General features: G+C 43.0%; 1 protein-coding gene across 2 annotated transcripts; it reads left to right on the top strand.

Annotated features, from left to right (window-relative positions):
• The first annotated feature begins 1,319 nt into the window (after positions 1-1,319).
• zdhhc5a (zinc finger DHHC-type palmitoyltransferase 5a) lies at positions 1,320-26,842 on the top strand. Of its 2 annotated transcripts, XR_005893994.1 has the most exons (13): positions 1,320-1,794; positions 7,069-9,126; positions 12,635-12,756; positions 13,375-13,532; positions 14,097-14,269; positions 14,451-14,553; positions 14,830-14,921; positions 15,589-15,715; positions 17,649-17,757; positions 17,890-17,999; positions 21,082-22,235; positions 24,178-26,298; positions 26,613-26,842. XR_005893994.1 is itself a non-coding variant. In XM_041037034.1 (12 exons), exons 2-12 carry the CDS (start codon positions 8,963-8,965, stop codon positions 24,413-24,415), a joined length of 2,550 nt encoding a protein of 849 aa, XP_040892968.1. In that variant the 5' UTR covers positions 1,320-1,794; positions 7,069-8,962; the 3' UTR covers positions 24,416-26,842. The 2 variants fall into 2 exon arrangements, 1 of the variants encoding a protein (XP_040892968.1); XM_041037034.1 differs by having other exon boundaries at positions 24,178-26,842.
• The last annotated feature ends 1,085 nt before the right edge of the window (positions 26,843-27,927 follow it).

Here is a 27,927-nt window from a genome sequence, read left to right as displayed (position 1 = left end):
CTAGCCTGTCACTGGATTTCACCCAACTGACTTGATTGACTTCCTAAGAAGTACTGATCAATGCAGGGTCCCTGGACACTACCCTCTTCATCTGCTCCCAAGCACCACTTTCAGATTCAGTCTGAACCGTCAGTGTGAAAGTTCCTTTAAAAGATGTGTGTCAGTCCCTCTTCCCTGTCAGGCTGGTATGGGTATCTATGAAAGATAAATACCATTTCCAGTCATCACTGATGCCTGAATTTAGCTGTTTCCTAAAGCAGTTTTTTGCATGATTCAGAAAACTAAAACGTATTTTAAGTATGTTTAAACCCTAAATGTTCATTAAAGGAAAAATTCAAGCTTTTTCAAGCATGCATTCAATCAATACTGACACACCCACATATATGCTTCACCCAACAAGTTAAATAAAAGTGTCCTAGAAAACTACAGGTATGAACAGGAAGAACAATTAAAGTGACCAGTAAGTCTAAATAGAAAAGTACTCAATTAAGATAGACTGGAAGGAATGCCAACCTTTTTTAAAAAAACAAAAAAACAAAATTGTTCCACCACCTATAGTAAATGGGTCATCACAAAATCATCTGTTGTTTTTTCAATGCCATGATTGCCCCTTCAATTCAAGAGCCTTATGGACTCACATGCCAACTGCCAAGGGGCTTCAACACACACACACAAACACGCACACATACACACACACACACACACACACACAACAACTATAAAATCCTGCCACCAAGAATGTGTGTGTGTGTGTGTGTGTGTGTGTGTGTGTGTGTGTGTGTGTGTGTGTGTGTGTGTGTGTGTGTGTGTGTGTGTGCTGATGAGGAGCTTGAGCTTGGTTGTGTGGGCTTATCCTCATAGCCCCTGCTGTCATTTTAATCTCCCCATTGTGTGTCCTGTGTGTCTGTGTGTACGTCCAAGTGCACTATACTGTAAGTGCCTCGGTGCCCACATGAGAATAAACATACACACACGCACGCGCCCAACACACACAAACACAAACATACGTTACTGTGTCAGTGTGTCACATGAGAGGATTAAAACCTCATGTCAGAGACAGCTTATGTGCCAACCCTGCTTAGCGCCAATAAAATATATTACCAAAGCTTTATTATCTATTGCAACTCTGTGCTGGGGACTAAATTCAATCACGATTTAGAGCAATCATGACGTTCACTGTTGGGGGGTGGGTCATGGCTGAAGAAGCAATAACAACACGCTTACAGCTTGATTGACAGTCTCATCGTCCAATCAGTGCCATTTATATTTGCGACAATTCTGCTGTTAGACCCTGGCATCAGAGTTTTGTAGTACTGACAAATATGTCGGCCTCTGGTAATCTTTAGGCCACTAATATTATGGATATATGAGAAGAGCACATAATTCTCTTGGGATTATACCCGCTTGTTTTTTTTCTTCTTAACGTACGTACAGGCTGAGCGGCCTCCACACGGATGCTATCTATTTCAAAAGAAGTTACAAAACCAAGCAGCTTCCACCCGTAGCTAACAGTTATTTAAGCTAGCTGCCTGTAGTAAAATACCGTCTGACATATCGGGTCCTGGCTAGCTTGCCAACCATTTATCTGTAAATTAGCCTGGCGCTGGGAAAGCTAACCATATGAGCAGTACCCGTACTGCTCGCTGGCACCGCTGAATGGCTGTCTTATGGATGATAATGGATGTAACGAGTTGTCTCTGCGGATTCTAGTCCAAAGAGGAAATAGCACGATTGAGACTGGCAGATCCCATTCACCGTGCCTGGACCCTGAGCAACTGTAAAACCCCCTCGCAGGTGAGATGAATTGTTAGCCTACTGCTAGCCATAGCTAACTAATGGAGACCTGAGTAGCTTAAGGCTAGCTAATGTAAATGTAATATGGAAAGGAAGCTCATACAGTCCCATTATACGGAACCTTACCAGTCACACTACTTAACCTTATCGCCTAAACCATGGGCCGTTTTTTGCTTTGGTGTAATGATTAGGTGTAATGCTTTCTCTTTGAACACGGTTAGTTCTAAATAGCAATGATGAAGCTTGTTCCAGCTAGAATTGCCATTATCGCCGTGCTGTCACTCAATAACGCTGGTTATCTCCACCCTAACGTACTCTCATTTCATCGTTATGGACTCGCTGTAGTCAGCAGTCTAAGCCAAGCTAGCTAACCTCAACGGAACGCCGGGATTTAAATTGTAGCATAATTGTGCTGCTCATCCCGGGTCCGTAAGGATATTATCGTCTCCACTAGCTGTGCGTCCCCACCCCGGCTTCAATACCACTGTCCAGTGTGGGCTGGATAGTATGTGCTAGTATGCACGGAACAGTATGCCGAGGTGTTATTTCCTAAATCTGGCAGGAAACTGCTGTTTTGCTTATCTGTAATCAAACCCAGAAGCCACCGCACGATTAACCGATTTAAAGAGTACACCCCACAAGAATAAAGAAAGGGTTTAATTAATCTGTTAAAACACACACACACATTTGCTTATCGCAACCACCACACAAAATTGTGAGATTTTCGGTGTGGTTTGCCACACCACCTTCTCTCCTCATTTGAAGAGAATGGCACATTTTTTGCGGACCTGAATCTCGTCCTCTGAGTTGTCAAACCAAGCGCTGCTGGGCCGTTTGACTGAAACACCCAGGGTTTGCGTGTCACCTGGCTCAGCTGTATCTGTCAAGCATCATCTGCCGGTATTTTAGGCATTAGTAAGCTATTCCATTCAAACCGTTTTTTTCCCCCGGAAATTTGGTTAAAATGCCAATCCAGAATAGGAGACTCGTGGTCATGAAATGAGGTTGTTGGCATCCGTCGGTAAAAGGCATCGTTTTGTGGGTTTGGTGCATATACCGAGGCTCTAACTGCCGCTGCCGTGACTGCAGCAGGCCATACACACCCAGTATTTATGTGTAGGTGCTGGCAATGCTGTAGGCTCCTTTAGATATAAGGAGGTGCCACCGTGTCTGGGAATTTTTTTAGCATTTACCACACTGGAGGTTGGAGATTCTGCCTGATGGAGTAAGGATGCATGGTGTTTTGGAGTATTGATCTGATAACATGGAAAGGACTTCTGGTTGAAAGAGGAAATAAATATCTTATATCTTTATTGAGAGCACAGATTAAGGTAAATCACCCCATGTATTGTCTCTCAGTGTTTTGGATTGTTTTAATTATTGAAGTTTGCTTTCACAAATACAGTCCTAGATTTTTATAGCATGTCAAAGCAGATATATATGGGGGTGTATGTTCAGTATTTGGCAACATGCCACCTTGAAGTATCAGGTCCATTTGACAGAGTTACAAACCATAATGTTAGTATGAACATGTGATAATGTGGCCCACTGTGGCAGCATGCCAAGTTTAGGCAAATACTGGGTAATAAACATGAAGCAAAATCTTGCAAGGTGCATGTGTGTTATCGTTGACGTTCCCAATTCTGCCCACATCTGAATGTTGAGCTTGGGTTTGTTAAAGCCCATTCAAGTTGAAATCGTTTGAAAAGGCCTCTACTTTAAGGCCATGATTAAAATCAAGTGTTTCGAAAAAGACTGCAGATTATGTGGCCCAAAGCTCAGTGTATGAGCAACTGTGTAATATATGATAAAGATGAGAAAACTATAAAATAGGCCTAAGTTAAAAGTAGTAAATCAAATCCAATTTAGAAAAGATGTGTTTGACAGTGTTGGGTGGCAACATGATAACAGTAGTTATTGCTGCAATACATTAACAATACAAAGCAGGGTGAACAGCCCTTATGTAGCTTACAGAAGGGGGGCGAATTAAAGGAAGAACCTGAAAAACGAGTGGAGAAACAGGACAACAGTGGCCCCATCCATAGGACACGAGGGGTCACTGAATGGTTTGATGAGTATGAATATGATGTGAGTCATGTGCTATGGCCTTCGCAGTCTCCAAATCTCAACTGAGTTGAACACCTATGGGAGATTTTGGACTGACGTGTTACACCTCTTCCTAACATACAGCAAACTCTAGCGGATGATGCAGGAAAAATTGTTTATGTCATTATGCAGATATGTTATTATGTGTAATGTGATTTCACCCTCTGAAAACTAGTAAGTTTTAATAATTTCCTCTGCAAGAATAGTTACTGTTTTGTGAAGTGTACACTGTTATATTTCATATAGGCTGTAACAAGAGTGATAGTGATAGTGGGTCATTGTCAGAATAATGGAGTTATCTTACAGTCTAGCTAGCACCTAGCTACTTGTCAGATTTAAATCTAAAACCTGGGATTAATGGGACTTCACTGTGGGCAGGATATGGATGGTAATTAAAAAAAAAATACCCTTGAAGTTTCTTTTCTGCCAGTTCTCACTGGATGACCATTTGCAATAAACAGTCAGTTCCCTGATGTGTCTCTGAATGAACTAAATTTTAGTGAAGAACAGATGATGACATTGATCGTCAATTGCATCCCCACAGTTTTCAGGGTTTGTCTTGAGTACTTAAGCGTTGTACACAACGTACACTAATTGGGCTGTAGACCTGTTGTCACAGGATATTTCACTCATTTTCCTTGACTTTGTAGAGTTTGTAATGGCTGTATCATCATCATTATGGACATCAATACAGGCTGAGACAGAGAGAATGCAAGAGGGGAGAGAGAGCAATTAATGCTGATGAATGGTGCAGCAGTAATAGATAAAGTGTAGGAAGACAGGTCCATCCATCATGCCTGGCCTGAGCAGGTGCACTCATCTGCTTATTAATTGAAGGATCGAAATCTTGAGTCCATAAACTGAACAACTGTGTACAGAGACAGTGTCTCTCTGCCCGTCTTTGTCTCTGCAAACAGCTCTGTCTGGTTAAGCTGCAGAGCGGTGAGTGCTGTGATGAATCAAAGAGGAGGGAGAGAGGAGGCAGGTGGTGACTTTGGTCCTGTGGAGCAAAAGTGCTCTTACTGGTGACAGTGTCTTATGAAATGGTTTCCTGCAGAGCATCTCTCATAGTAAATGCTCAGCGTGTACAGAGAATATTGTTTACTTAGATATGCCAAATTTGGGTTGCCTTCAGAGGAAATGATCTGAGGAGTGTAGCTAGTCATGGTCCTGTCAGGATGAGCTGATACATACTGCACCCTGTTAACTTGATCGACTTGTTTGGATTCATTAAAATGCCTTACCTTTTTTCTGATACAAGTTATTTTTTATGAAGTAACTGAAAATAAAGCTTAGTGCGAGATTTGGTTGTGTTATACAATTTTCTTCAATTCAGTTTTATTTATATAGCGCCTTCCACAAATCAAAATTGTCTCAAAGCTCTTTACAGAGACCCAGAGCCTGACCCCAGAGAAAGCACTTAAGGCGACAGTGGCAAGAAAAAACTCCCTTTTAACAGGAAGAAACTTTGAGCAGAACCTGGCTCAGATGGGGGACCCTCCTGCTGGTGGACGGGCTGGGTGAAAGGAGGAAAAGGAGGAAGATAGGACAGCTGGGAATGGAGGATAGGAGGAGAAGGACATGCAGCATATAAAACATGATACAAACAGGGTTGGAAGTGGACAATGTTAGAGGGCCAGCATTTAGATTACAGAACAGTTAGTGGATACTGTGTGCTCAGCAGATTACAGTTATGATAGGAAACAGAGCACAGAAGCAAAAAGCTGTCATGATTGGTAATTATTTACATTACAGTCTGCAGAGAATATTAATCCTAAATGTGTCTTAAGCAGAGTGAAACGTTATGCTAGTGGCAGCTCACTAACTCTCAATCCTGAAGCCTGCTGCAGACAGGAGTGGGCTACAGAGGTGAGGTAAACCCACTTCTCCCAAACTCCACACCCTCAGATTTTTTTTACTTTTCAAACTTGTAGGCTTCAACCCTGACCAATGCTCAGTGAGGTGACATCACCTGACGCGACTTATCTGATTTTGCATAGCTCCCTGTGGAGTCCCAAAAGGCTAAATGGATAAGTATACAGTTGACTACACATTGATTGCCTACTTCCAGTACTTACTGGAATACTTATTTTTGATTTGGGAGTTTAAAAAAAACTGGCAGATAGCAATTTTTTAAAACAACAACACAGAAAATCAACAAAATACAGATTCAGGTTCCTTAGATTAGGTTTTTTGTGACCATGATGGACTCTTAACTGGGACATTGTACAGATATAAAATCAGTTTGCTATTGTTGGGCAAATTATGACATGGAAACAAGACTTGTAGATTCCCTCAAATGTGGTTTGGCTTTTCTGTATTTCAATTTTATGTTACTTATCAGACAGCAGATACGCTGGCTGAGCTGGCTGTTTTGTCCGCTCAGGTGACTGATCGACAGTTTTCACACGAGCTCCAGCCAACCACACTAAACAAGCGAATTCACCCTAAGCTAACAGCAGCGCATAGCTACGAGATGGGGCAAGAAACACAAGCAGTCAGATCTGCCAGGTGTAAAAATGGACACAGTTCGTTAGCTTATCTGGAAGAGAAAACCGAACACCTGTCTTCCAGTCTTTTAGTTGTCAGCAGATACTGTTAAAGGGGCATTGTGTAAGAACTGGCCTGTTGTCGAATTCATGCTTAAAACAAAGAGAGGACAGCATATCTCCAGAAAGTTGGGGTGTCCACCTCTATCAGAAGAAACAAAGAAATGCACTCTGTGGTCCTTCCTCCCCCCTTCCCCTTCCCTTGTGCCATAGTCGGACTAGCCATTAGGCATACTTAGATCAGTCCCGGGGGGGCTGCCTCATCAGTGGGCCACTGGACTGTCAGAAAATCCATAAAGTTTTAACCGGCCCTCTCTGTGTACCTGCCACATAACATCAGCTGTTATGTCTTCACATTCTGTCGGTAATCTTGATTCATTCTGAACGTAACAAGAGAAGTCTGAGGAGGATGTTTTTCCCCCCAGAGTTGTTATCAAGCAAAGGATGATTGTTGGGCTTTGGTTAAAATTCAAGTGAACATAACATGCAAGTCAACATAGCTGTGCCATATTGTTGCAGGGAGTGGACAAAACAAGTAATATACAGCACCTTTAAATGCTGTGTAAAATGAATGTTTCTCCTTAACTAACACTTTCTTCCTGTCCTGTCACTGTTGTAGGTGCAGCATCCTGACCGGCCTGAACGACCTGTTGACACTCAATACTGCCACCTCTCTGTTTCATCCATATACACAGAGTAATCACCATCATAAACAACGAGGCCTCTGCCCAGCGTTTGATGGGGAAAAGGATAGCTGAAACCTGAAAAGGCTTAAGATACAAATGGCTGGAGGAGTCCCTTCCACACATAGAAGCTGCAGTTTTTCAGATTTTTTATGAGGTCATTTTTGGGCCATTGCATCAGGGAGGCTGTATCATCTAAGGGATTGCTGTGGGAGCGTGTTATCCAAGCCTCCGCTGGGGAAGGAAGCTGAGGGAAGGCCCTACAAGTCTCTGGAGACGAGGGCCAAAAAAAACAAAAAAAAAAAAAGGCCTGTTGCTGGGAGGTCGACAGTTACATAACTGACAGGAGATCAGTGGGGGCAACTTAGTTGTTCTGTGTTGCCATTACTGGTTTGATTTGAGATAATACCATCATCTGTTCTATACATAACCCCCGAGCAGTCCAGATCTACTCTGTCTATTTTAGCTCATTCTCAGCAATTTCATTTTACATGGATACTGATGGATGTTCTACTGGATTTTCCACCAGATGTTTTGGAAAGAACCAGACCATCGCTTCCTGCTTTCACATCCCCGGTGCAGCTGGCAGGTGAGGTGGTTTAAATCAGCCACCGGCGGGGTTTAGGGATGCCCCGACACAGGAAAACCAGGCTACTCCACTGGCCCGCTTATAGACTGCTGTTTCTAGTACGAGTCCTGGACTGAAAACTAACTGTCTCTTTCCTTAACAAGGAGCAAGGGGTTATCATTTTTTTTTTATTTACAAGACCTTTTCTCACACTGCTACAGCTGCCCAGACTGCTGATCTCTAGGTGCTGAAATCTCCTCTCACAGACTTATTTACAAACAAGCCCAGTTCCCATGTTAGGGCTTGATCTGCACTTTTTCTAAGCTGAAGAACGACACAGACGAAGGAAAAGAGATAGCCATCTCAGATTATCATCCCAGACTTATTTCTTATACGCTCTTCTCTTCTTTTACTCTTCCTTTCATTTTCATTTCATTTCTCGCTGCTGCTTTTGTTCCGTCTTCTTAGTCAGTCTGCTAGCAAAACAGGTTTACCTCTGCCAACTCTGGTACCTCACTAAACTCCCATTTATAGACCAGTCAAATCAATCTGGACCACTTTTCTGTATTTTAGGATTTGATTGGGCTTTTATAGCAAATACCGAAGAACTAAATGATTGTGTTTTAACAGAAGGGTCCAAATACGTTTTTGTTTAAATGACAGCCATATTTTTTTAAAATTGCACTATTATCATGATTTTCACCAAGCCTTTATTCACCTTGCTGTACAAAAATCAGATTTACTCGCTTTAGACTGATTTATAGGCTCTTCTTAAAGACCTATAAGAATTATCACTTTCTATAGGCTTGTGTTTGTAATTGATTGACATGTCGGATGGAACACAGTTAAAGTAGCGTGGTGTATGTGCCTGCAACTCTTTTCCTCTTTATAATCTGTGGCTTATTTGTTCATCCCGCCTTACCACCTGTTTTTGTGGCTGACAGGGAAACAAGGCTTTTACAGCAGAGAGACTTGTAAGCTTCTTTTAATCTGACACACACAGTAGATCAGGATTGACCTGAGAATCTAAGAAAACAAGCGTCCACTCCTCCTCCCTCTCTTCTCTCCTCTTTTCCACTTGAAAGAGGAAACCCTTCTCAACTACTCCTCCATCATCTCTTTTACATTTTTATTTCTTTTCTGCCCATCTATCGTCTCTACTCCCAAACTACAACATTTACAGTCACATTTAACTTGGAATGACACATTCCTTGACATAACAGTTGCCAAGCAGACAAACACAACATCTCACACAGGAAGTGATGCCAGGTGGCAGCAGTAAGAGTGGAGGGCGGGGTCCATCCTCGTCACCCCTACCCCATGCCGTGGTCCCGCCCAGCAGACCCCTGCGACCCTCCCGCTATGTCCCAGTGTCAGCAGCCACTTTCTTCCTCGTTGGTTCCACCACACTCTTCTTCTGCTTTACGTAAGTGGCAACGGTGCATCAGACACACACACACACACACACACACACACACACACAGGCCTGTTTATGAGCTGTGATGAAATGAATATATAATCTCAACAGAAATATATCACAATACAAATATAAGATAACGGGGAGCAGGGCCATGTTCTTGACTGGATTTGTGATACTTTGACACAAGCCTTGATTGTTCAGTCCTGGAGCTGTTTTCAGAGCAACATGTCCTCGAAGCTGCATTAATCAATATCTTTGTATCAACAGTGGGTCTAATGACTATGTGTAATATGAAAGGTGTTGCTCATGGTTATGTACCCACAGAGAATTATCACCATCTCAGCAGTTCCCTCAGCTTCTCAGAGTCTTTGAGTGTCTTTCAGCTCATAGTTCTGTTTATGGCCCACAGCTGGACTGTTCTGGTTCAGTCTCACAGCCACAGCAGGTACACTACCTGCCCAGCACCACACAGCAGGTGGACGTAGTGGAGGGAACATAGTGGAGCTTTAGCAGCAAGAACCAGTATTTTTTTTATTTTTTATTATGCATTATCCTGTATAAATATTTAACTCTTTCTTTTCAAAGAAATAGTCAAATATTTATACATGATACTGCAGCAATGTAAAATTTAAATTTAGTGTGGGATACCATCAAATCATATACACTAAATTAAATGTTTCTGATTGTAATCAGACTAATGGAACCAGGAAACATGGTGTTTAAACTCTGATGTTTTGCTGGGAATTTCTTATTTAAATATAAATATATATGCAATGTTTCATTTGTATTGGACTAAAATAATTAGTTGTAATTAAATTGGAGTCAATTTCATAAATTATAAGTAAATGTTATAATAAGCATTATTGGTTACTGATCATGGTGAAGTGGAAGTTTGTCTATGACTTCATCTTTAAAGTTGAATCTTTTTAATGAGAGATTTTAAGAGGTTGTCATTGCGTGGTTAGGTTTGTTTGAAGTTCCTCTTTAGCTTGAAATGAAATCTACAGTATGTAACTTTTTTTCTTATGTTTAATAGTTGAAATATGCCCCAGATCTTATCATCATGTAGAGAGGAGCTGTCAGAGGCTCCTGTGATCCAGACTCACTGATGTGCCTGGCAGCAGGGCAGAGATATTCCCCTCTAAAGCTTTTCAGTGGGCCTCGCTCCTCTAACCAGTCAGAGAAGGCTGAAGTTGGGGGTGGGACCTCATGGCTGTCAGTCAGTATGTGAACACGCTCTTGGTCGACTACTCTCGTACAGAGGCTTCAAGCTAGTATTAGCTGCTGGAAGATGTCCCTATGTCTGACTCACAAGTTTGCAAGCTCCTTATTCTTGCATTAACTGAGACAGTGAATAGGACGAGGATGTAGGTGAAGTGCTGGGTGGAGCATAATGGAGTGGGGGGTGGGGAGGTGGTGGGGTGGTTTGCTTTCAAGTCTCTCTTTCTCTCTAGTGCTTGCAAGATTTCCAAAATTTGCATATGGTAGCTTTAAGTACTTTGAAGCTGCAGTAAAGATGTGCTGTCTCTAGGCATAGTGACATGGAAGCCAGTCATGAATACAGTCATCCAATCAGCACAGGGTCTGACTGTCTGCTCATGTTAACTTTATCTAAAAATAACATTCAAGATCACTTCAACCAAGAACAAATCAAACATTGAGCTGTGTTGGAAGACCCTCTCACTTGGGTGAGGTTTCATAGTTAGATGAGGTTGATAGTTATTTTGGGGATATTTTTGGCCTTATGTGACAGTTGGGAGATTACAGGAAACACGAAATGTGGAACAACATGCAGTGAATGTCCCCTGGCTGGACGTTAACAAGAGACATTGCGGTTCATCTTCAAAACCGTAACCAAACCAAAACCTCAACCCCCACCCCCCCCAATCCAGGCTAAAGTTAGCCTGGATTAGTTAAGCCATGTTTAAAGAAGAAGGTCAAAAATGCAATAGGCTTTCTCTGTTCTGTACATGACATCTGTTGCATGTCTTGCTGTCTTGGATGAGGGATCCCTCCCTTTTTTTTTTGGCTGGAGTTTTCCTCATCCAGTTCCAGGGTCTCAGAACAGAGGGTGTTGTATTCTGTACAGATTGTAAAGTTCCTTGAGAGTACCATGTCATTTGTGATACTGGGCTACATAAATAAAACTTGACCTGACTGTGACCAGGCTGTGTCTGTCCTGAGTGGATCAGACAGAGCGTAGTTACAGCCTGGACAAGTTCGTTGTCTGTCTTGGAGTTTGATTATGGATGCAGAGTTTATCTAAAACAGCCTGAAAGTCGTAGTGTGGACTGAAGTTTCACATGTAAACATTATTTTCGGATGTATCTGCCTCAGCGTGGCCTTCAGCCCTGTGAGTGTTTCTGACAGAATGCAAAGTCTGTGGTGTTACAGACTGCCATCACTAATCTTGCTGACACCTCACTCTAGAGTGTGTTTGTGTGTTTGTCAGAGAGAGAGTGTGAGAAAAGGGAAAAAATAGTGTTGTGAGTGGGAGAGCGTGAAGCAGTGTCTGTGGGAGAGACCACGTGTATTCGTTTTAGATGCGAGAAAGTCAGATTGACAGGTGTGAGTACGTGTGCCCGCCTGTCTGTGTGTGTTTGTGGGTGCATATGTGAGAAAATCTAATCTGTGTGTCTGTGTGTGTGTGGGGTTAATGTGGTGGGCAGGCAGCTCTGTGCTTCAGATTAGTGAAGGGAAAATAGGCCAACATCTGTCACCCTGACAAAAGCCTATCATCCAGTCTCTCACAGTTTCTTTATCCCTGAGTCTGTTAATGTTTGTATCCCTGCAGTCACTCTCACAATCCCTTTCATTTTCTCACCAGTGAATTAATACATCACCACACAAAGAGCCTGATAACAGTCATCTGAAAAATTAGGTAATAACACAAAAATAACAAAGAAATCTCTTTGGAAATTTTTTTTGTAAACAACTACTACAGTGGCTTCAGAGAGTTTTCAGACCCATTCACTTTTTACACACTTCATTATGTTGTAGATTTAATTATAAATGAGTAAAACTGCTGTTTTTAAATGTTTCTGAATAAAAATATTAGTTTTTCAGTGAGGGCTTAGACTTTTGGACCCCACTGTATTTGTGAGCCATTTCCTTGGGTCTGTGTGTTTAGCTGTAGTTGTCAGCAGAGTGCCATGTAGTGAGGGCGTCAGAGTATTTGTTAGGAGTGTTTGCTTTAATGTGTTGTTGACAGTAAGAAAAATACAAGAAAGGGCCAACTTTATCCTTTAAAACACTTAATCAGTGATTCAGTTCACTTTGAATCATCCTATAGTTCTGCAGGTCTGCTCCACAACAGCTCCACATAAACTTCAAACCAACTTTAAATCAATGGGAAATCCAGGCTCATGTGAAATCAACTGCAGTAAAATCAAACCAAAGCCCAGTTTGCCACACATGGAGAACGGTGCCCTGGACCTCTTGTTCTGGATATAACAGATGAAATGAATTATCTTTTTCTTTTTTTTTCTTTTTTCCTTCTCTGTTCATGTTTCAGGTGCCCGTGGCTTTCAGAGCGTTTCTCAGTAGCTGTGCCCATCTACAATGGAGTCATCTTCCTGTTTGTTTTGGCTAACTTCTGTATGGCCACATTCATGGACCCCGGCATCTTCCCAAGAGGTGAGTCCATGATTGAAGGCACTAAATGCTGTCTGCAATATGTTTATATTGCTGTTGTAGAAAAATGTCCCCTTTGCCTTTTTCGTTTTATATATAAAGTGTATATTGCATACATAAATACATGGCTGACCTCGATATTAATATTGATCTTTCTTCCATTCATCCATTCCTGTGTGTTCATGCTCTTTTAAGTTTGCCTGAGTCATTTTTTGCAATGGCAGATTTCAGCTCTCTCCAAAGGTTTTCAATGGGATTTAGGTCAGGTCTCATTGCTGGCCAGTTGAAAACAGTCCATCGTTTGCTTTAAAATGCCTTTGTAGTCTTGTGGTTCCATCGTTCCTTTGACACAGTCGTTGCCTCCAGCATCAGAGGCAGCAAAGCAGCCACACCTCCACCATGTTCTACTGTAGGCAGGCTGTTTTCCACAGAGTTTTTCCCACAGTCCACACCAACCTTTGCAGACTCATATCTAACAGTTATGACTGTGAAACTTCTTGATGACATTGCAGTCTGTCGAAACAGAGATCTCAAGATCTTTGGTGTTTTATGTGTACGGCCAGTTATAGGGTTGTTTTTGGGAATGTGATTGTTTTTGTCTTCTGTTCCCGAAATCTGCAGCCGAAGAGGACGAGGACAAGGAGGACGATTTCCGTGCTCCCCTTTACAAGACGGTGGAGATCAGAGGGATCCAGGTCAGGATGAAGTGGTGTTCAACCTGCCGCTTCTACAGGCCGCCACGGTGCTCCCACTGCTCCGTCTGTGACAACTGTGTCGAGGTGTGCTCACACTCACCCATAGACTGTTTACATAGAATGATTCAGGATGTTACTCATGAACACAGTCTCTGAATTATTCTGCACTGTCAGCAGCCTAAAGTAGGACTACATTAACATTTCCAAAGCCAGTCCACTTTGGATATTTTTGACAGAACTGCAACAACAACAAACACAGCTTTCCTTTAACCGTCTCTGGTGGAGTGAGACAGCAGTGTCAGTGTTGTTCGATTGTGGCAAGAAAGTTTGGACAAAAGCCAACAGCCAGCTGTCACTAGTGAGTTTGACTGTAGACTGATGAGTGATAAGCCTGCTCTGTACAGATGGAGTCACATCCTTTTCAGGAGTCACATTCTCACAGATAAACTTTCATTCATATTATATCAGTAATTTCAGCTGATCAATACAATATACATATTTAATCAGCACTGAATACCTTCATCTCTATGAAAGTATAAGTATCACACTTGGTATCAGCAGATTTAAAGAACTTGAATTGGGATTTGGGCCGTGATTCTCCGTACTAGTTTTCTTACTACCACTTGTCTTCTGACCCTAATAATGCAGGACTTTGACCACCACTGTCCATGGGTGAACAACTGCATCGGCCGCAGGAACTACCGATACTTCTTCCTCTTCCTGTTGTCTCTGACGGCTCACATCATGGCCGTGTTTGGCTTCGGCTTGCTCTTCATCCTCTACCATCGGCAGAACATTGACCGTCTGCACGCCATTGTCACGTATCCTTTAAGGACAGATAGTGGAGTTCGGCTGTCGTTGTTGTTGTTGTTGTTGTTGTGTTGACGACAGTTGATAGTCTCGAGAGAGAAAGGAAGTGAGGTCAGTGTGAGAGGGGTGTGGGCCTTCATCTCTCTGTTGAATCCGGTCTCTTAAGATATTCCTTGACCCCTGTGTTCTCAGTCTGGCTGTAATGTGTGTTGCGGGCCTGTTCTTCATCCCTGTTGCTGGCCTCACTGGCTTCCACATAGTGCTTGTGGCCAGAGGCAGGACGACCAATGAACAGGTAGGAAACTCAGTGTTTCTGTACGTGTGCACCAGGACGTCTTACAAATGTCAGCAGGGTTTCACTGTCAGTGACGTTATTTAGAACACATGTATATAAAATATCCAAAATTCATTATAATGTGGCAGTTTTGCAAAGTTGTGACATTTTAACAACCTTTCATATGTAATCCATCTTTCTCATTGTTTAAATGAATGCTTATAAATTGTAATCCTCATTTTTCTATGAAACTCTCTATCCCACTCTGTCTTCCTTTCTTTTTTTTTCCTTCTCCAGGTAACAGGGAAGTTCAGAGGAGGTGTGAACCCTTTCACCAATGGCTGTTGGAGGAATGTCTCCCATGTCCTCTGCAGCTCACAGGCACCCAGGTGCATTTTTTTTTTTAAATTGTCCTTTTTTTATTAAATGCATCTCTCCGGTTGTTCATAAGCATGATATAATCTTACAAAGGCATGTCTTCATCCTTGGCCCATGAATATCCATTCAGTGCACAGCATTGAACATTTCTCTGGCTCTCTCAGTTTACTCTGTACAACAAAATACACTGAACATCTAAAGACCATCATTTTGAGAAAGTAACTGAATGACAGGAGAATTTACAGCCATTTAAAGCTCCACTCAAAAATATGTTTTACTTGCTGTTACACGACCCGGATGTTTGAGTTTCGCTGTGCAGGATGATGTTGTTGTTGTGGTAGTCAGTTGTGGTTCAATATGAAAGTTATCTAGGTGTGATGTGGAAACCTTAGGCATAGATTGCGTATTGTTTGAGGAAGGAGAAAGAGTCCGTAAACAACAGGACTTCTGTGTCGAATAGAATTGTTTTAGAAAATATGCTTGAGAGTATCTCTGAAACCTTCTTCATTCAAGGCCATCGTTTTTTCTTCTAATTTCTGAACATGCTGCAGTCAGTGTGCCGGGATCATTCGCTAATGGCTTATTCATTGCAACAAATCCATCTAGCATTTGAAACAGAGCTTGCGTAACATATTATGATTATTATTCGTACACTCACTGTCTTTGTGCTCTCTGTAGGTACTTGGGCAGGAAGAAGTGTGTGCAGAGTGTGTGTGTGCAGCCTCCTTTTCTGCGGCCACAGCTGACAGAGGCCCAGCTGGCTGCAAAGATCCTGGACAACGGCATACAGGGAGACCTGCACCGAGTAAGTACAGCAGAGCAGGAGCTCATAGGGACAGACTTTACTAAAGTGCCATTAACACTGCTGTGTTATTATCATCTGGCTTTATTTAAACACCAGTTAAAGAAAATTCTTTTTAGCTTTGTCCTGCTGGTAAACAAGTGTTACGTAAGGGTGCTGTGCTTCTCATTCAAATCTGTACTTGGTAAGTTTGCATATACGCAGGTCCAGATGGCAGCAGGAGCTTTAAAAGCTGTTTGAAATTCAATAGCCAGAAATCCTGTAAGGTCACATCAGTAAACGCAACACAACCACATCTATCATCAGACAGTCTGTGATGTTTGATAACAAAGAACACAAACTAGTCAGGATCTCGCTGACTTTTTTTTTATTTTTTTTATTGGTGTTAAAATTGACTGAATTTGCTGAATCTTTTCTGATTAATTGTAGTATGATTTGCAGTGGTTTGTGTTGTTTTTTTGTTTTTTTTTTTAGAAACTGCTGTAATGTTCAAAATTCACAAAACTGGGGTAAAATAGTGTTTAGTGAGGAGCCTGGGAATAAAGTCTGATTTGGCAGAATTAAGTCCCAGAGGCAGTAAAGTATCTGCTGGGACATTGATTATTGAGGTTGAGGACTGATTTTTGTTTAGCTTGGGCTCACAACATTAGATTTGAAATGGATTATTTCATACGGGTGTGGTATTTTTTTTTTTATCTTAATTTATTTTATTTTTTGCAGAAATATGGCAGTGAGTGGCACTTACACTATGTCTGCCCAACCACACTTACTGCAAAAAATAAAAAATAAAATAAAATAAAAAATCACCCGGGAGTGACAGTGTCAGCTTCTACTCGCAAAGCAATTTGTTATCTATATATATATATTTTTTTTTTTTGGTCAGACATGTTGGTCATTGATTTACTGTGGCTTGTTTTCATTGCATCACTCTGACTTTGTCATAGTCAGAGGACAATTTAAGTAACGACAGCTAAGGGAAAACATCATAATTTTCAGATTCCCCCACTCTGTTATTTATACAGGAAAACAAATGTAGGTAGGTGAAATAAATAGTGAATACATACAGATTGCTTACAAAGACAGGAAGACCAACATAAAGTGTCTCAGTAGGTTCCTGTTTCACCATGAGCAGAGGTAAGAAGCCAAAAGCTCTACTCAAGTAAAAATGTTCAGCTTGTCATCCTCTCCTGATGAGATAATCTGCTTCAGGACAGTTTTCTCAGTCTGTCTCAAGTGTGATCACAAAATTTCCATGTGAATATCACATCAACATTATACTCTCAGAACTGTACACATTTTAATTACCAACAAATGTACAACAAATAACAACACTGTGATTGGCCAGTGATCACCTGAGTCAATGCGCTGTGCACAGCTCTACAATGAAATAAGATTTTATATATATTTGAAATAGTAAAAATAAAAATAGAAAATCAATATGTGGTGGCCATTGTTAATATTATTGGGGTCGCTGCAAATAAATCAGTGAATGGGGAAACGCTGATCTAGTATTTAACTTAATATCATCAACTCAACCAACACAGTCACAGCTCTCTGTCAGTTCAGTGTCTCTGTCGGTTCTCTGATGTACTGACCTGAGGCCAGCGTTGACAACCAGAACTCCCTGCACTCTGCGCTGTGGTCGGTTAATATTAGTCACCAGAGCTGATTGAAACTGTACTCTGACAGTGGCAGAAAGAAAGTAGTGAAGCAAGGGACACTTTCTCATCTGATGTCCTGCTGTAGCTTCAGCCATTCAGACCTGGGATCAGTAGACAACCAGCGTCTTAACATTAATTGCATAAATGCATTTAAATTGGTAGGAATTATTATGTTTTGCCAATAATTCTGACCAGGACTCTATTTCAGTCAACTAAATACAATTCTCTGACTTTCTATCTGTGTTTCTTATTTGTGTGTTTTATCCTCATTCCAGTCCAGGTCCAGTCTGGAGATGATGGAGAGCCAGTCATGTGACGCTGAGCCTCCTCCTCCACCTAAACCAGAGCTCCGCTACCCTGGAATCACCAGAGGAAACACGGAGGGTAAAGCTTTCTCAGCAGCTTCCTCTACAGGATATTTGTCTGAGCTTCTTGCTGTAAAAAAACAAACTAAACATTGATCTGATTCTGTGTTGATTTTACAGTTTTATCTTTTCTCTTCCCACCCTCCTGCAGAGTGCAGTCTACTGAACAAAGCCCCTCCCACCCCCACCATGTACAAATACAGGCCCACCTACAGCCCTGGCAAGAACCACACAGCGCTCACACATGCTTACGCCAACCAGGTAATCCACAAACAAACAAACACACAGATGAGTCTCTTCACAGAGTAAATAAACATTAAGTGGTGTGTGTATGTGTGTTTATAAGAAGAGAAGCTTATTTCCATTTGTCCCTGCCTCTGTTTCTTTTATCTCTTTGATTTCAATCTAATGCATCTCCATTTTTTTTGTTTTTCCTTTTGATTTCCTGTCGGCCATCTTGGTTTGGTTTCTCAGTGGCTTTCTGTTGATCAGTATCAGTAAGTGATTGTTCTGAAAGCATTTTTCCCCTCTTATCTTCACTTTTAACTTTGTTTCCTGTCCCTTTCTGTTTGCTCTGGACGTGGGTGAAATACTGTTTGAATCCATTTCAGATGAGCCGTGGCTGTATTTATCGGTCTTGGACAGTATTGGTTGGAACAGATGAGTAAAAGAGGAGTACACAAGACTGATAAAGAGAGTTTTTTTTTCTTTCTTTTTTTTTTAAATCAAAGGATTGTACCTGAATACATCAAGATTAGTAGAGATAACTCAGGTGTTCTCAGTATTTGTACCCATGTCTGGTTCATATCCTCCCACCTGTCAGTCCAGCAGTCTTTCTCTTTTGTTTGTCTCCCTTTTAGCTTCCTGTTTGTTCTCCTCTCTGATTTAGAAATGTGTCTCAGTGACTCCCGTAGATTCTCCTCTTTTTCTCCCCTGTAGCTCAGATACAATATCCAAGGCTCTGTTTTTACCATCCATTTGCTATTTTTTCACCTCAGTGATGTCCTACAGGCACCCTTTGATCTCTGATATTGAAGTTTCATACTCTTATCACCTGATCTGGTCTCATGTGAAGAAAACATTTCCCGATGCCTCAGACAGAAAACAGTTTAACAGACAGTAAACTGACCGAAAACAGAGGAACCAAACGGGAAGATAAATCCGTTTCCCTCTTATTCTGTGTTGTGGAGATATTTTGGAGATATAAGATGAAAGTGTAAATCAAGTCTTCATCTCAGTAACAGTTTTTCATCAATTCTTATAAAAGAACCAACAGTTAATTCTGTTTATAATTCACGTTTGACCAGTTATTTTTGACTTCATTAGAAATCTTTGAATTGTGTGACCTCGGTCTTTCCCTGCAGCTACTTAGGGGAGAGAAACATTTTTCTGTATGAGCGTATGTGTTTGTTAGTGTTAATATCAGTGGCGTGTGGTGGCTTTTACAGACAGGAAAGCAGAGCTAAGCAACCAACTAACCCGCCCCTAGATGTGTATCTTAACGTGTGATTCAGATGTTTACTACACTAACCAAAAAAAAAATGGACCACACTAAAACATATGTTTTCATGCCAGCAGTAGCAGTAAGCTGTCTCTTAAATTCAGGGCCTGTCCTGATGATGTGTGACCTGTCTTTCCTGTGCTGAAAGTCTCTGTCCTGCATCTTGCTTCACTCTACCTTGACAGCTTCACCTTTCTTCAGTCCTTCCTGGCTGAAGGAGCAAGCGAGACACAGACAGATGCACTGCCCAGCTCGGTTAGCGAGACAGACAGATTAGAGACAGATGTGCTGCCAGCTAACACATCACCTTAATGTTACTGTTATTTGCTGAGATCAAAGAACACAAGTTTACCTGATTGTTGTTCTTGCAGTTAAAACTCATGTTGTTTATTTTTCCGTCTTACTGTGATCAGTAGGACATTTCTGTTTCATCCTCTAGTTGAATTTGTTCATTTACTTGCTAATGCTTCATCTTTACGCTTAGGAAGACTGTTGAAGTCATTTCCTAACGCTCAGGTACAGTTGCGACAGGCATTCAAAATCATAACTGAACTCGCCCACAAAACCATGCCACGCCCAGAACCACGCCCACAAAAATGACAGAAATGATCGATGTAACGACTGGTAGTCAGCCTGGCTCCCAGAGAGAGACAGTAGCCTACTGCGGCCACAAGAAGGCAGTAATTTACGAGATGAACTCCAACAGGCAGATCAGATCCTTTATGGGACAGAGCGCTGTTCAGAGATGTCAGGAGAGATTTCACTCCCACTTCAGTATCACTCTGATGTCTGCTTTTAGCTTTAACTGGTCAAACACTGCTTGTCCTGACAGCACGCCACTCACTGGTATGACTGACGATGTATACCTACAGTTGTCGTTCATACTCTTTTTGTGTTCTGTTGTTGTTTTTTTAGTGACTTTTAAACCCTCATAGTTACACTAAAAGAAATGTTGGCAGAGAAAGTTAAACATATTTTACATCTAATAATATATAATAATGTGTATCTGAATCTGACGCCAAGCTTTCTGTCACTAGACCTTCAGTGGAGCAACTGTTTGACAAAAAGGGAAGTGCACTTCGCAACAGCCGCACACGTCTGTGACGCTTGTCACGTGGTGGCAGGGGAGGTTCAATCTCCACCATGATGATAATCAAACCGCAGCAGGTGGTAGAGATGCTGTGCTAAACTCTTGTGTTATCTTCTCACAGCGTTGAAGTACAGTACATGTCCCCTGTTTGAACTCATGTATGTATCAGTCTGTATTACATATGATGATGCTGCTGCTGTTTGTGGTGTTGTGGTTTACGTGAAAGCACAGCGCTGCAGATTAAAGTCAGCATGAGATGCACGTGTGTTGAACTGAAATGGAAAGTGTGACGAACTGACAGAGAGCAGCACCGTGTCCGTCAGGCTGTGGAGGACACGTGACACAGTGAACTCCACAGATACAACACGGCACAAAAAAGGGAGGATGAATGAAGGTCCAGTGACACAAAGCTTGGATTCATTATTAAAGACTCGCACTGGACCCTACATGTTAGCACGGTGTCCTTCGAGTGGTCTTATTCATACTGAATATCTAATTGAGCTCAGGACCATCAGTATCAGTCCTGACCTGTCTGACAGAGAAACGTTGCCACGGTAACATTTGAGGTGTTGTGTCAGGTTGTCAGCACTAGAAGAAGTTTTATTTTCACAGGAATTCACAAAAATGTACACAACTCCTTCATAGGTCTCTGCTTGTATTTGCTCAGCTTCTTGTTGTTTCTTTTCCCTCCTCCTTCCTCCTCTCTCCTTCAACTTCCCTCCTCTCTCTCCTCCTCCTCCTCCCTCCTCCAGTTAAGTCGAGGAGAGAGTGTTGGCAGTGCCAGGGACTCCTCCTCCTCCACCTCCTCCCTCCTCCAGGCCAGCCAGCAGCCTGGTTTCCGCTCTCAGCCCAGCCTGGACCGGAGGGACACTTCATCTGACAGAGTGGGAGGGGCAGGAGGTGGGGAGAGGAGGGAGGGAGGAAGAGAGGGGGGAGCAGGGGGCATCCCTGGCTACTCCCTTGGCGGGCGCTCGTACCCCTCCTTCTCCGACCCCACCGTCCTGTCAGGAGTGGCATCGCGATCTTCCAGCTCCACGCACACCTCAGCAGGCGCTGCCCACATCTCTGAGGCAACCACCACCTCAGCCAGCTTCAAGAGCTTAGCCAATCAGACACCGCCGCCTCACCACACGGCTCGCAATGGGAGCCTGTCGTATGACAGCTTACTGGCTGGGGGGGATGATTTCGACAAGGGGGTGGCAGTGGGTTCAGTAGCCCCTGAGGTTTCCTCTGGGAGACCCTGCACACCAGCAGCAGGCGGCTACAGCTCCCCCTTCCTGTCTTCGCAACAGAGAGATGCTGAGATGCACTCCCAGTCCTCCCAGTCACCCCATCACCACCACCGCTCCTCCCACCACCACCACCACCCCTTCCTCCATCGCTCATCGTCCTCCACATCGTCCTCCCCACCACCTCCTCCAGAGAGGGAGCGCCTGCTGGGCGAGACCCACCCGGGCACTCACCCCGCACCCGCCAATCAGGCCTCCGCTCCCCCTTCCTCCTCAGCTCCGCCTCTGCCACACCACCACCACCACCACCATCATCACCACCACCACTCCCATCATCACCACCATCACTCCTCCTCCTCTTCCTCCACTTCCCGCCCTCCCCGTTTCGCTGCCCCTCACGCACCGCCCCACCACGCCTACCCCTACCGCACCCGCTCCACCGACACCCCTCTGGGCTCCTCCTCTACCTCCACCACCCACCCTCCCCGCTCCCCGCACCCCCCACCTCTGGGCAAGTCGCTCTCATACTCGAGCGCCGCGGCGGCTGAAATGCAATACCGGCTGGTCCGAAAGGCTTCTGCGTCAGCCGGAGCGAATGCAGCAGGTGTAGGAGGAGGAGGAGGAGGAAGTGGAGGGATGATGGGAGGAGGAGGAGGAGGAGGAATACAAGCACCGAAGTGAGTATGAGTTTCGCCTTTTGTCAGGACGATTGGTTTGCTGCTAACCCTGAAAAAAAAAAATCATCCGCCCGCCTGAAAACCTGACTACCTGATTGACTGCTCCTCCTCCTCTTCCCTTCTCTCTTCCTCCTCCTCCTGCCAGATTTCCTGTGAGTTCCTCCTTCTTCTCCCTTTGCTTGTCTTCCATTCATCTGTGAGGTTTCTCTGTCACATGTGTTCTGTCTGTTTGTTCTTGTCTTCTTCATTATCACCGCCGTCTGTTTGGACAGTACATTATTTTGTAGCAGTCCCTTTCGTCCTCCACAGGCAGATCTGTCTCTATACACATTACATGGAACTGGAACGGTTCTCATGGACGGATTGGTTCGTTACAACAGCCGTTCAAGAACTACATAAATTCATGCTGTCGTTAAAATAACAGCAGGAGAACTGAAACAGTCAAGATGTAACATGATAAAACATGTAAGATAAAAATAATCAGCTCTATCTGACGTAGCGTGAGGTGATATTAGGGAAACCGTTTCCTCCTGAGCACAGATGCATGAAGCATCATGTGTTTGGTCCCAGGAATGAAACAGTGCCAGGTCCAGTCTTTTATTATCAGGTTCGTTTTTCTCATTTCTGTTACACTGAGGCACCGTCACACTTCTGCATGACGACAATTAGACTGTTTGAACTTCTGACATGTTGCTGTGTGTGTCTGTCCTGTGACAACATCCCTCTCACTTTTCCATCCTGCTCACTGTTTGTTATTTGCAGTTACTTCACAACTGCATGGGTTTAGTTTTACCACTGTGGCTCCTTTAACCTCAGGAATGTGTGATTTGTGTGTCGTTGTTGTGGCCTTGTCTAAATGAAACGGACTGTGTGTCTGTGTATATTGTAGTTCACAGATAAACAAACTTCCAATAGCATAGTGAAAAACTACTAAAGTCGAATATAAATGTTTCAGCCTCCACACTGAAAGAGAAGCTTTCTCACCAATAAGCTTTAACATTTCAGGACATCAGTGTCCTGGTTGGGACTGTGATGTCTACTGCGTGGGAGACAGTCCCTGCAGGATTTTCAAATTCAATTTTCAGTTTCCAGTTCAGCACAAACCAGATTTATCGTCACTGTCAGCTCTGGTTTTCCCTGTAGAGCCCAAGAAGGAAGATAATGGAGAGTGTAGAACGTTTCTGTGTACTGTCATGGACATTTGACCTTTTTTGGACATTTCTTCAAACACAGAAACCCAAGTGTGTAATGGGTGTAATGTCTTCCTTAAATCCACACAGCCCAAACAGCAGCTGTAGTAAGACTTGTAGAGGTTTTTGGGCTGTGAAGCGAGCTGTGAGTAGTATTTTGAAGCTGAAACACACGGTGCTTTCACGCCTCACTGCTTCGGTTCGGGGAGAACGAACCCTGGTGCAGCTGCCAGAGGGTTTTGTGAAAGTAGAGAAGTGATTTCAAAAAGTAAACTATCATTAACTCCGTCTGATCAGACGGTCCCAAACATGTCCTTCCTGTTTGTCCATCCTGCTTTCATCCTGGTGTGATCTTCAGTCAGTCAGTGCTAATAATGCTGATCATCACTTAGATGTTTAAATATACACACGGAGCCTGAAGTGCAGTCTGACCTGCTGTCAGTCCACTGAATTTGATGATGATGATGATGATGCAGGATGACATCACCAAAACTGTCCAATCAATGAGTCACCTGTCAGTCTGTATAACTGCGGTTATAAGTCAGTGTGAACATGAAAAGGCCAAACGAACCGAACCACAGGTGTGAAAGCACCTGAGGTTTTAGTTTAGTCCTCGTACTGAGTGATCCAGATGTTACTGAGACGTCCATGTCGTTTTCAGCTGGACTCTGGGCTTCCTGTCCTGAGCTGTCACACTCAATGTTCCTGTTTTTGTTTTTTGTTTTTTTTCCTTTGTGTTTTTCTAAAATCAGGGATGAGCTGATCCAGATGAAACCTCTGCATCGGACCAACGGTGGCCAGCCCTTCTCCTCCTCCTCCTCCTCCTGCTCTGCCCCTTCCTCCCCCTCTCACCCAGTCAGCGTATCCGCCCGGCCCGGAGTGGCCTACCCCAGCTCGGCATTGATGCAGAGCCCCGCCCACAAGCCCCAGGGCGGCGGGGTGAAGAAGGTGACGGGCGTCGGGGGCACCACCTATGAGATTTCTGTCTGAGCGGCAGCCAGCCCTCCAGCTCAAGGACCAATGAGACGAAGAGGAGACACTGCTCTCTCTCTGCCTTTGACGGAGACATTTGGTTTTTTTCATGATACAAGAAAACACTCGCACACATTAGAGGATGAGTGGAACCATTTTGTCCAGATCTCACTCCTCATTGGCTGATTATGGCTAAACTGTACTGGACTATCCAGACACCCACCTCAATAATCCTGCTGGGAAAATAACAGTGAGACCTGGGCTGATGTGAGCCAGGACTTACTGGCTCTGGGCTATTAAAGACAATATTTTTTTTTTGGATCTCACCGGCCTAAACAGGAACCTTGATTTGGCTGGTTCTCATGGGTTTTATCCTCACTGTAGCTCAGTAGGTAGCATGAGGCACTAGCATGGTCAGGTCTGGGTGTTACATTGTACAAATGCAGCAGCGCAAGGCGTTACCACTGCCAGGGTTAGGAGTCTGATCCCCCACCAGGGCCACCGCCAAGCTCTGGATCAGCTGCAGGTTTCTGAAGGTTCATATCAGCACTTCTGGACTGACACTGTGTTTAGAAAAAAAAAAAAAAATCAGTGCAGATGTTAATATTTCACCTTCACATGTAGAACGTCACTCAACACACAATGATAATGATGATTATAGTAATAACGCATTCATGCATAGACTGTGGAACCCGATCAAAATCAAGGTAGAACCCAATTTAAAGTTAAGGGCTTCCCATAGACAGGCAGTGCAGAGGAAAACAAAGTGCGTGACCAGTCCGACCCGGGACACATCAGACTGAGTTATCAGTTCAGCCTGACTCATAATGACAGCATCCACCTAATGTGGAGCGATTTCATTGGACCAAGAACACAAGTCGTGTTTGTGTTCCCAGGTGTTGTGCGATACACGGAGTCTGTAACCTGCTGTCGCTCCCCTCGAGGCTGCGGCGTCGTTCACAGCCTTTTTTTCGAGTCGGTCACGGAAATGACACGACACGGCTCAGCAGGAGGTCTGTGCCGGACCTGTGACAATCTACCGGCTGGAAGGAGCTTCACCCATCGACTCTTCTTCGGTTGTAGCTGCGTGAATTGACTTGCCTTTTAAATGGAGGGAAGAAAAACGTGACAATGGAAAAAACAAAACAAAACAAAATGCTGATTCCCTCTTTCTTTGATTCATTCGTTGATTTATTCCTAGATGTGAATACGATTCCATGTTTGTACAGGATGATGTGATTTTAAATGTGGAGTTCTTTTTTTTAAGAAGAAGAAGAAGAAGAAGGAGAAAAAAAAAATGGTGGCATTCATACCGGACTGCAGCATGCACTACTCTTAGTACTAGCCACTATAAGCCACCGTGTTTGGCTGTGGACCGTGTGTCGTCTGTTTGAACAAACAGGAAGTGAGGAAGCCAAGAGAGAAAACTTGTTTTGGCCTTTTGTTGTTAATGGGATCCTTAAGAAAAGGCAAATTTTTTCTAGAAAATGAATTTCCTTGAGCAATTGCCTTGAAAACTTAAGTGTTGTCATTGGGGTTTTTTGTTTTTTTTTATTTCACCTATTTAATTTGAAATTGTTTTATATGAATTTCTATGGAAATATAGTTATTGATAAATGAAGAGTTTTTAATATTGACTCAAAGGAGGGGTTGAGCTGTTGGGTCTCTGAATCATGGATGAAAAGATTAAAGCAGCCCTATCAAGACTGGTTTTGGTTGATGCTCCACAGTCGATCCTCTGTTTTCTCAGAATGAATCTGGATTCGCAGCGACGGAGGTCACCTCCGAATAAAGCAGGACTGGAATCTCTCAGACCAGACGCCTTATTTACAGCCAGATTGCATCTTCAGTATCAACGTGATCTCAGTTCAACGGCGGAGTATTAGGGCCACTGTTGAAAGGTAGGTTCTAATGTAATTATCACAACGTAATGTAATGTAATTATCACAAAAGCTGTATTTTTTTGTGAGAAAAGGCAAATTTACAAGCAAGTCATTACAAGATAAAGTTGTAAATTGATGACAGTTATCTTTAATTTGACAAAAGAAAAGTGTAATATTTCAACACTTGAATAATGAGTCATAAAAGTAAAGTCACAGTATTAGAGGAAAAAGTTTGGAGCATTTGTACCGTACAGTATGAAGTATTTGAATTATTCACATTTGACTTAACACATTTTATTCTGAAAATCTGTCCCCCCCCCCCCCCCCCACAGTGGCCCTAATGCTGTTGTAGGATTTACACTGTAGATGAACTGAGCTTCATTTGTGAGTCGAGGTCCTCAAGATACACTTAAAGGCAGATCACTCTTGGTTTGTGGTATTTTTAATCAAACGATCTTCAGGTGTAAACAGTCAGAGGTGAGGCTGCTCGTCTGAGAAAATGTGTTGAATGCTTAAAAAAAAAAAAAGAAGTAGCTGAAGTTTTGCTGGTGCAGTGGACACCTGTGAATCAGTGCACTAAGTCTTCCTTTTCCCTGCTACGCATTAACCAGCCATAGTTTGTTAAAGGTTTCACGTCCAGCTGTGGCTGGAGGTTTAGAAATGTATCTGACATCTTTATGGGAAAATGTCCAGCAGCTTGTTGCACCTGTTGGAGGAAGTCGTATGCAGTCTACATTAAATCTAACCTAGGTTTCCCCCCCCCCCCCCCCCCCCCCCCTCTCTCAGAACTTGCAAAAAAAAAAAAAAAATCAAATACTTTCCCCGGAACTGGTGCAACAGACTGCTGGTGACTTTGTGACTAAATCACTTTGTACAGCAGATGTGATGGACGTAAGCACGACTGTTTTTTTTTTTTTTGTTTGTTTGTTTGTTTAAATTCACTTTTAGTTTTCCATCTTTGGCCATGTTGTCTTTAATCAGTCAGGAATACAAATAGGAAGAACAGGAACAACACAGGACCACATGAGTGAATCCTGGAGGGAATATGACCAGTGATGGTCAAATAAAGGAAGCACATGTGTTGAACTGCCACAGAGAGAGAATCCTGTGTCTGTCTTTCAGGAGCTGTGCATTTCTTTCTTCTTTTTTTTTTTTTTTCCTGTAATTTGAGGACACTTCTTTCTTTGAGCAGAGTGGCTGGTAGATGAAGACAGTGGACTGTAGGTGTGCGTGTGTGTCAGGAAGCACAGTTTCATCCGGCTTGGTTAAAGACAGGGCTGGGAAAGTTCAAATCAAAGAAATGACAACTATGTGTACTGTACAGCTTAATGTGTGTGTGTGTGAGTGTTTGTGGATGTATGTGTGTGTGTGGTGAGGGGCTGGGGATTGATAATAAACTTTAAACAAAGAGGTGGAACATTGTGCATGATTTCAGCACAGGCTCTTACCTGGGTCCCTGTTCATCTTATTGTAGTACTTTTTTTTTTTTTTTTGGTTAATTGCTAAGAATTTTTAAAGGGCCCTTTCACCCAAATTATACATACAAGATAAAATGTCCTTGTGGTATGTTGCAGTGCAGATAGTTTGAGTTTCATGTGCTGAGGTTTTGCTTTTTGCTGTCAGCTGGATGAGTAAATGAACTGTCTA

This window comes from Toxotes jaculatrix, chromosome 4 (genome assembly GCF_017976425.1).
Source record: "Toxotes jaculatrix isolate fToxJac2 chromosome 4, fToxJac2.pri, whole genome shotgun sequence".
NCBI lineage: Eukaryota > Metazoa > Chordata > Actinopteri > Toxotidae > Toxotes > Toxotes jaculatrix.
The sequence above is the reverse complement of the archived record's forward strand: the minus strand, read 5'-3'. Positions and strand labels throughout refer to the sequence as shown.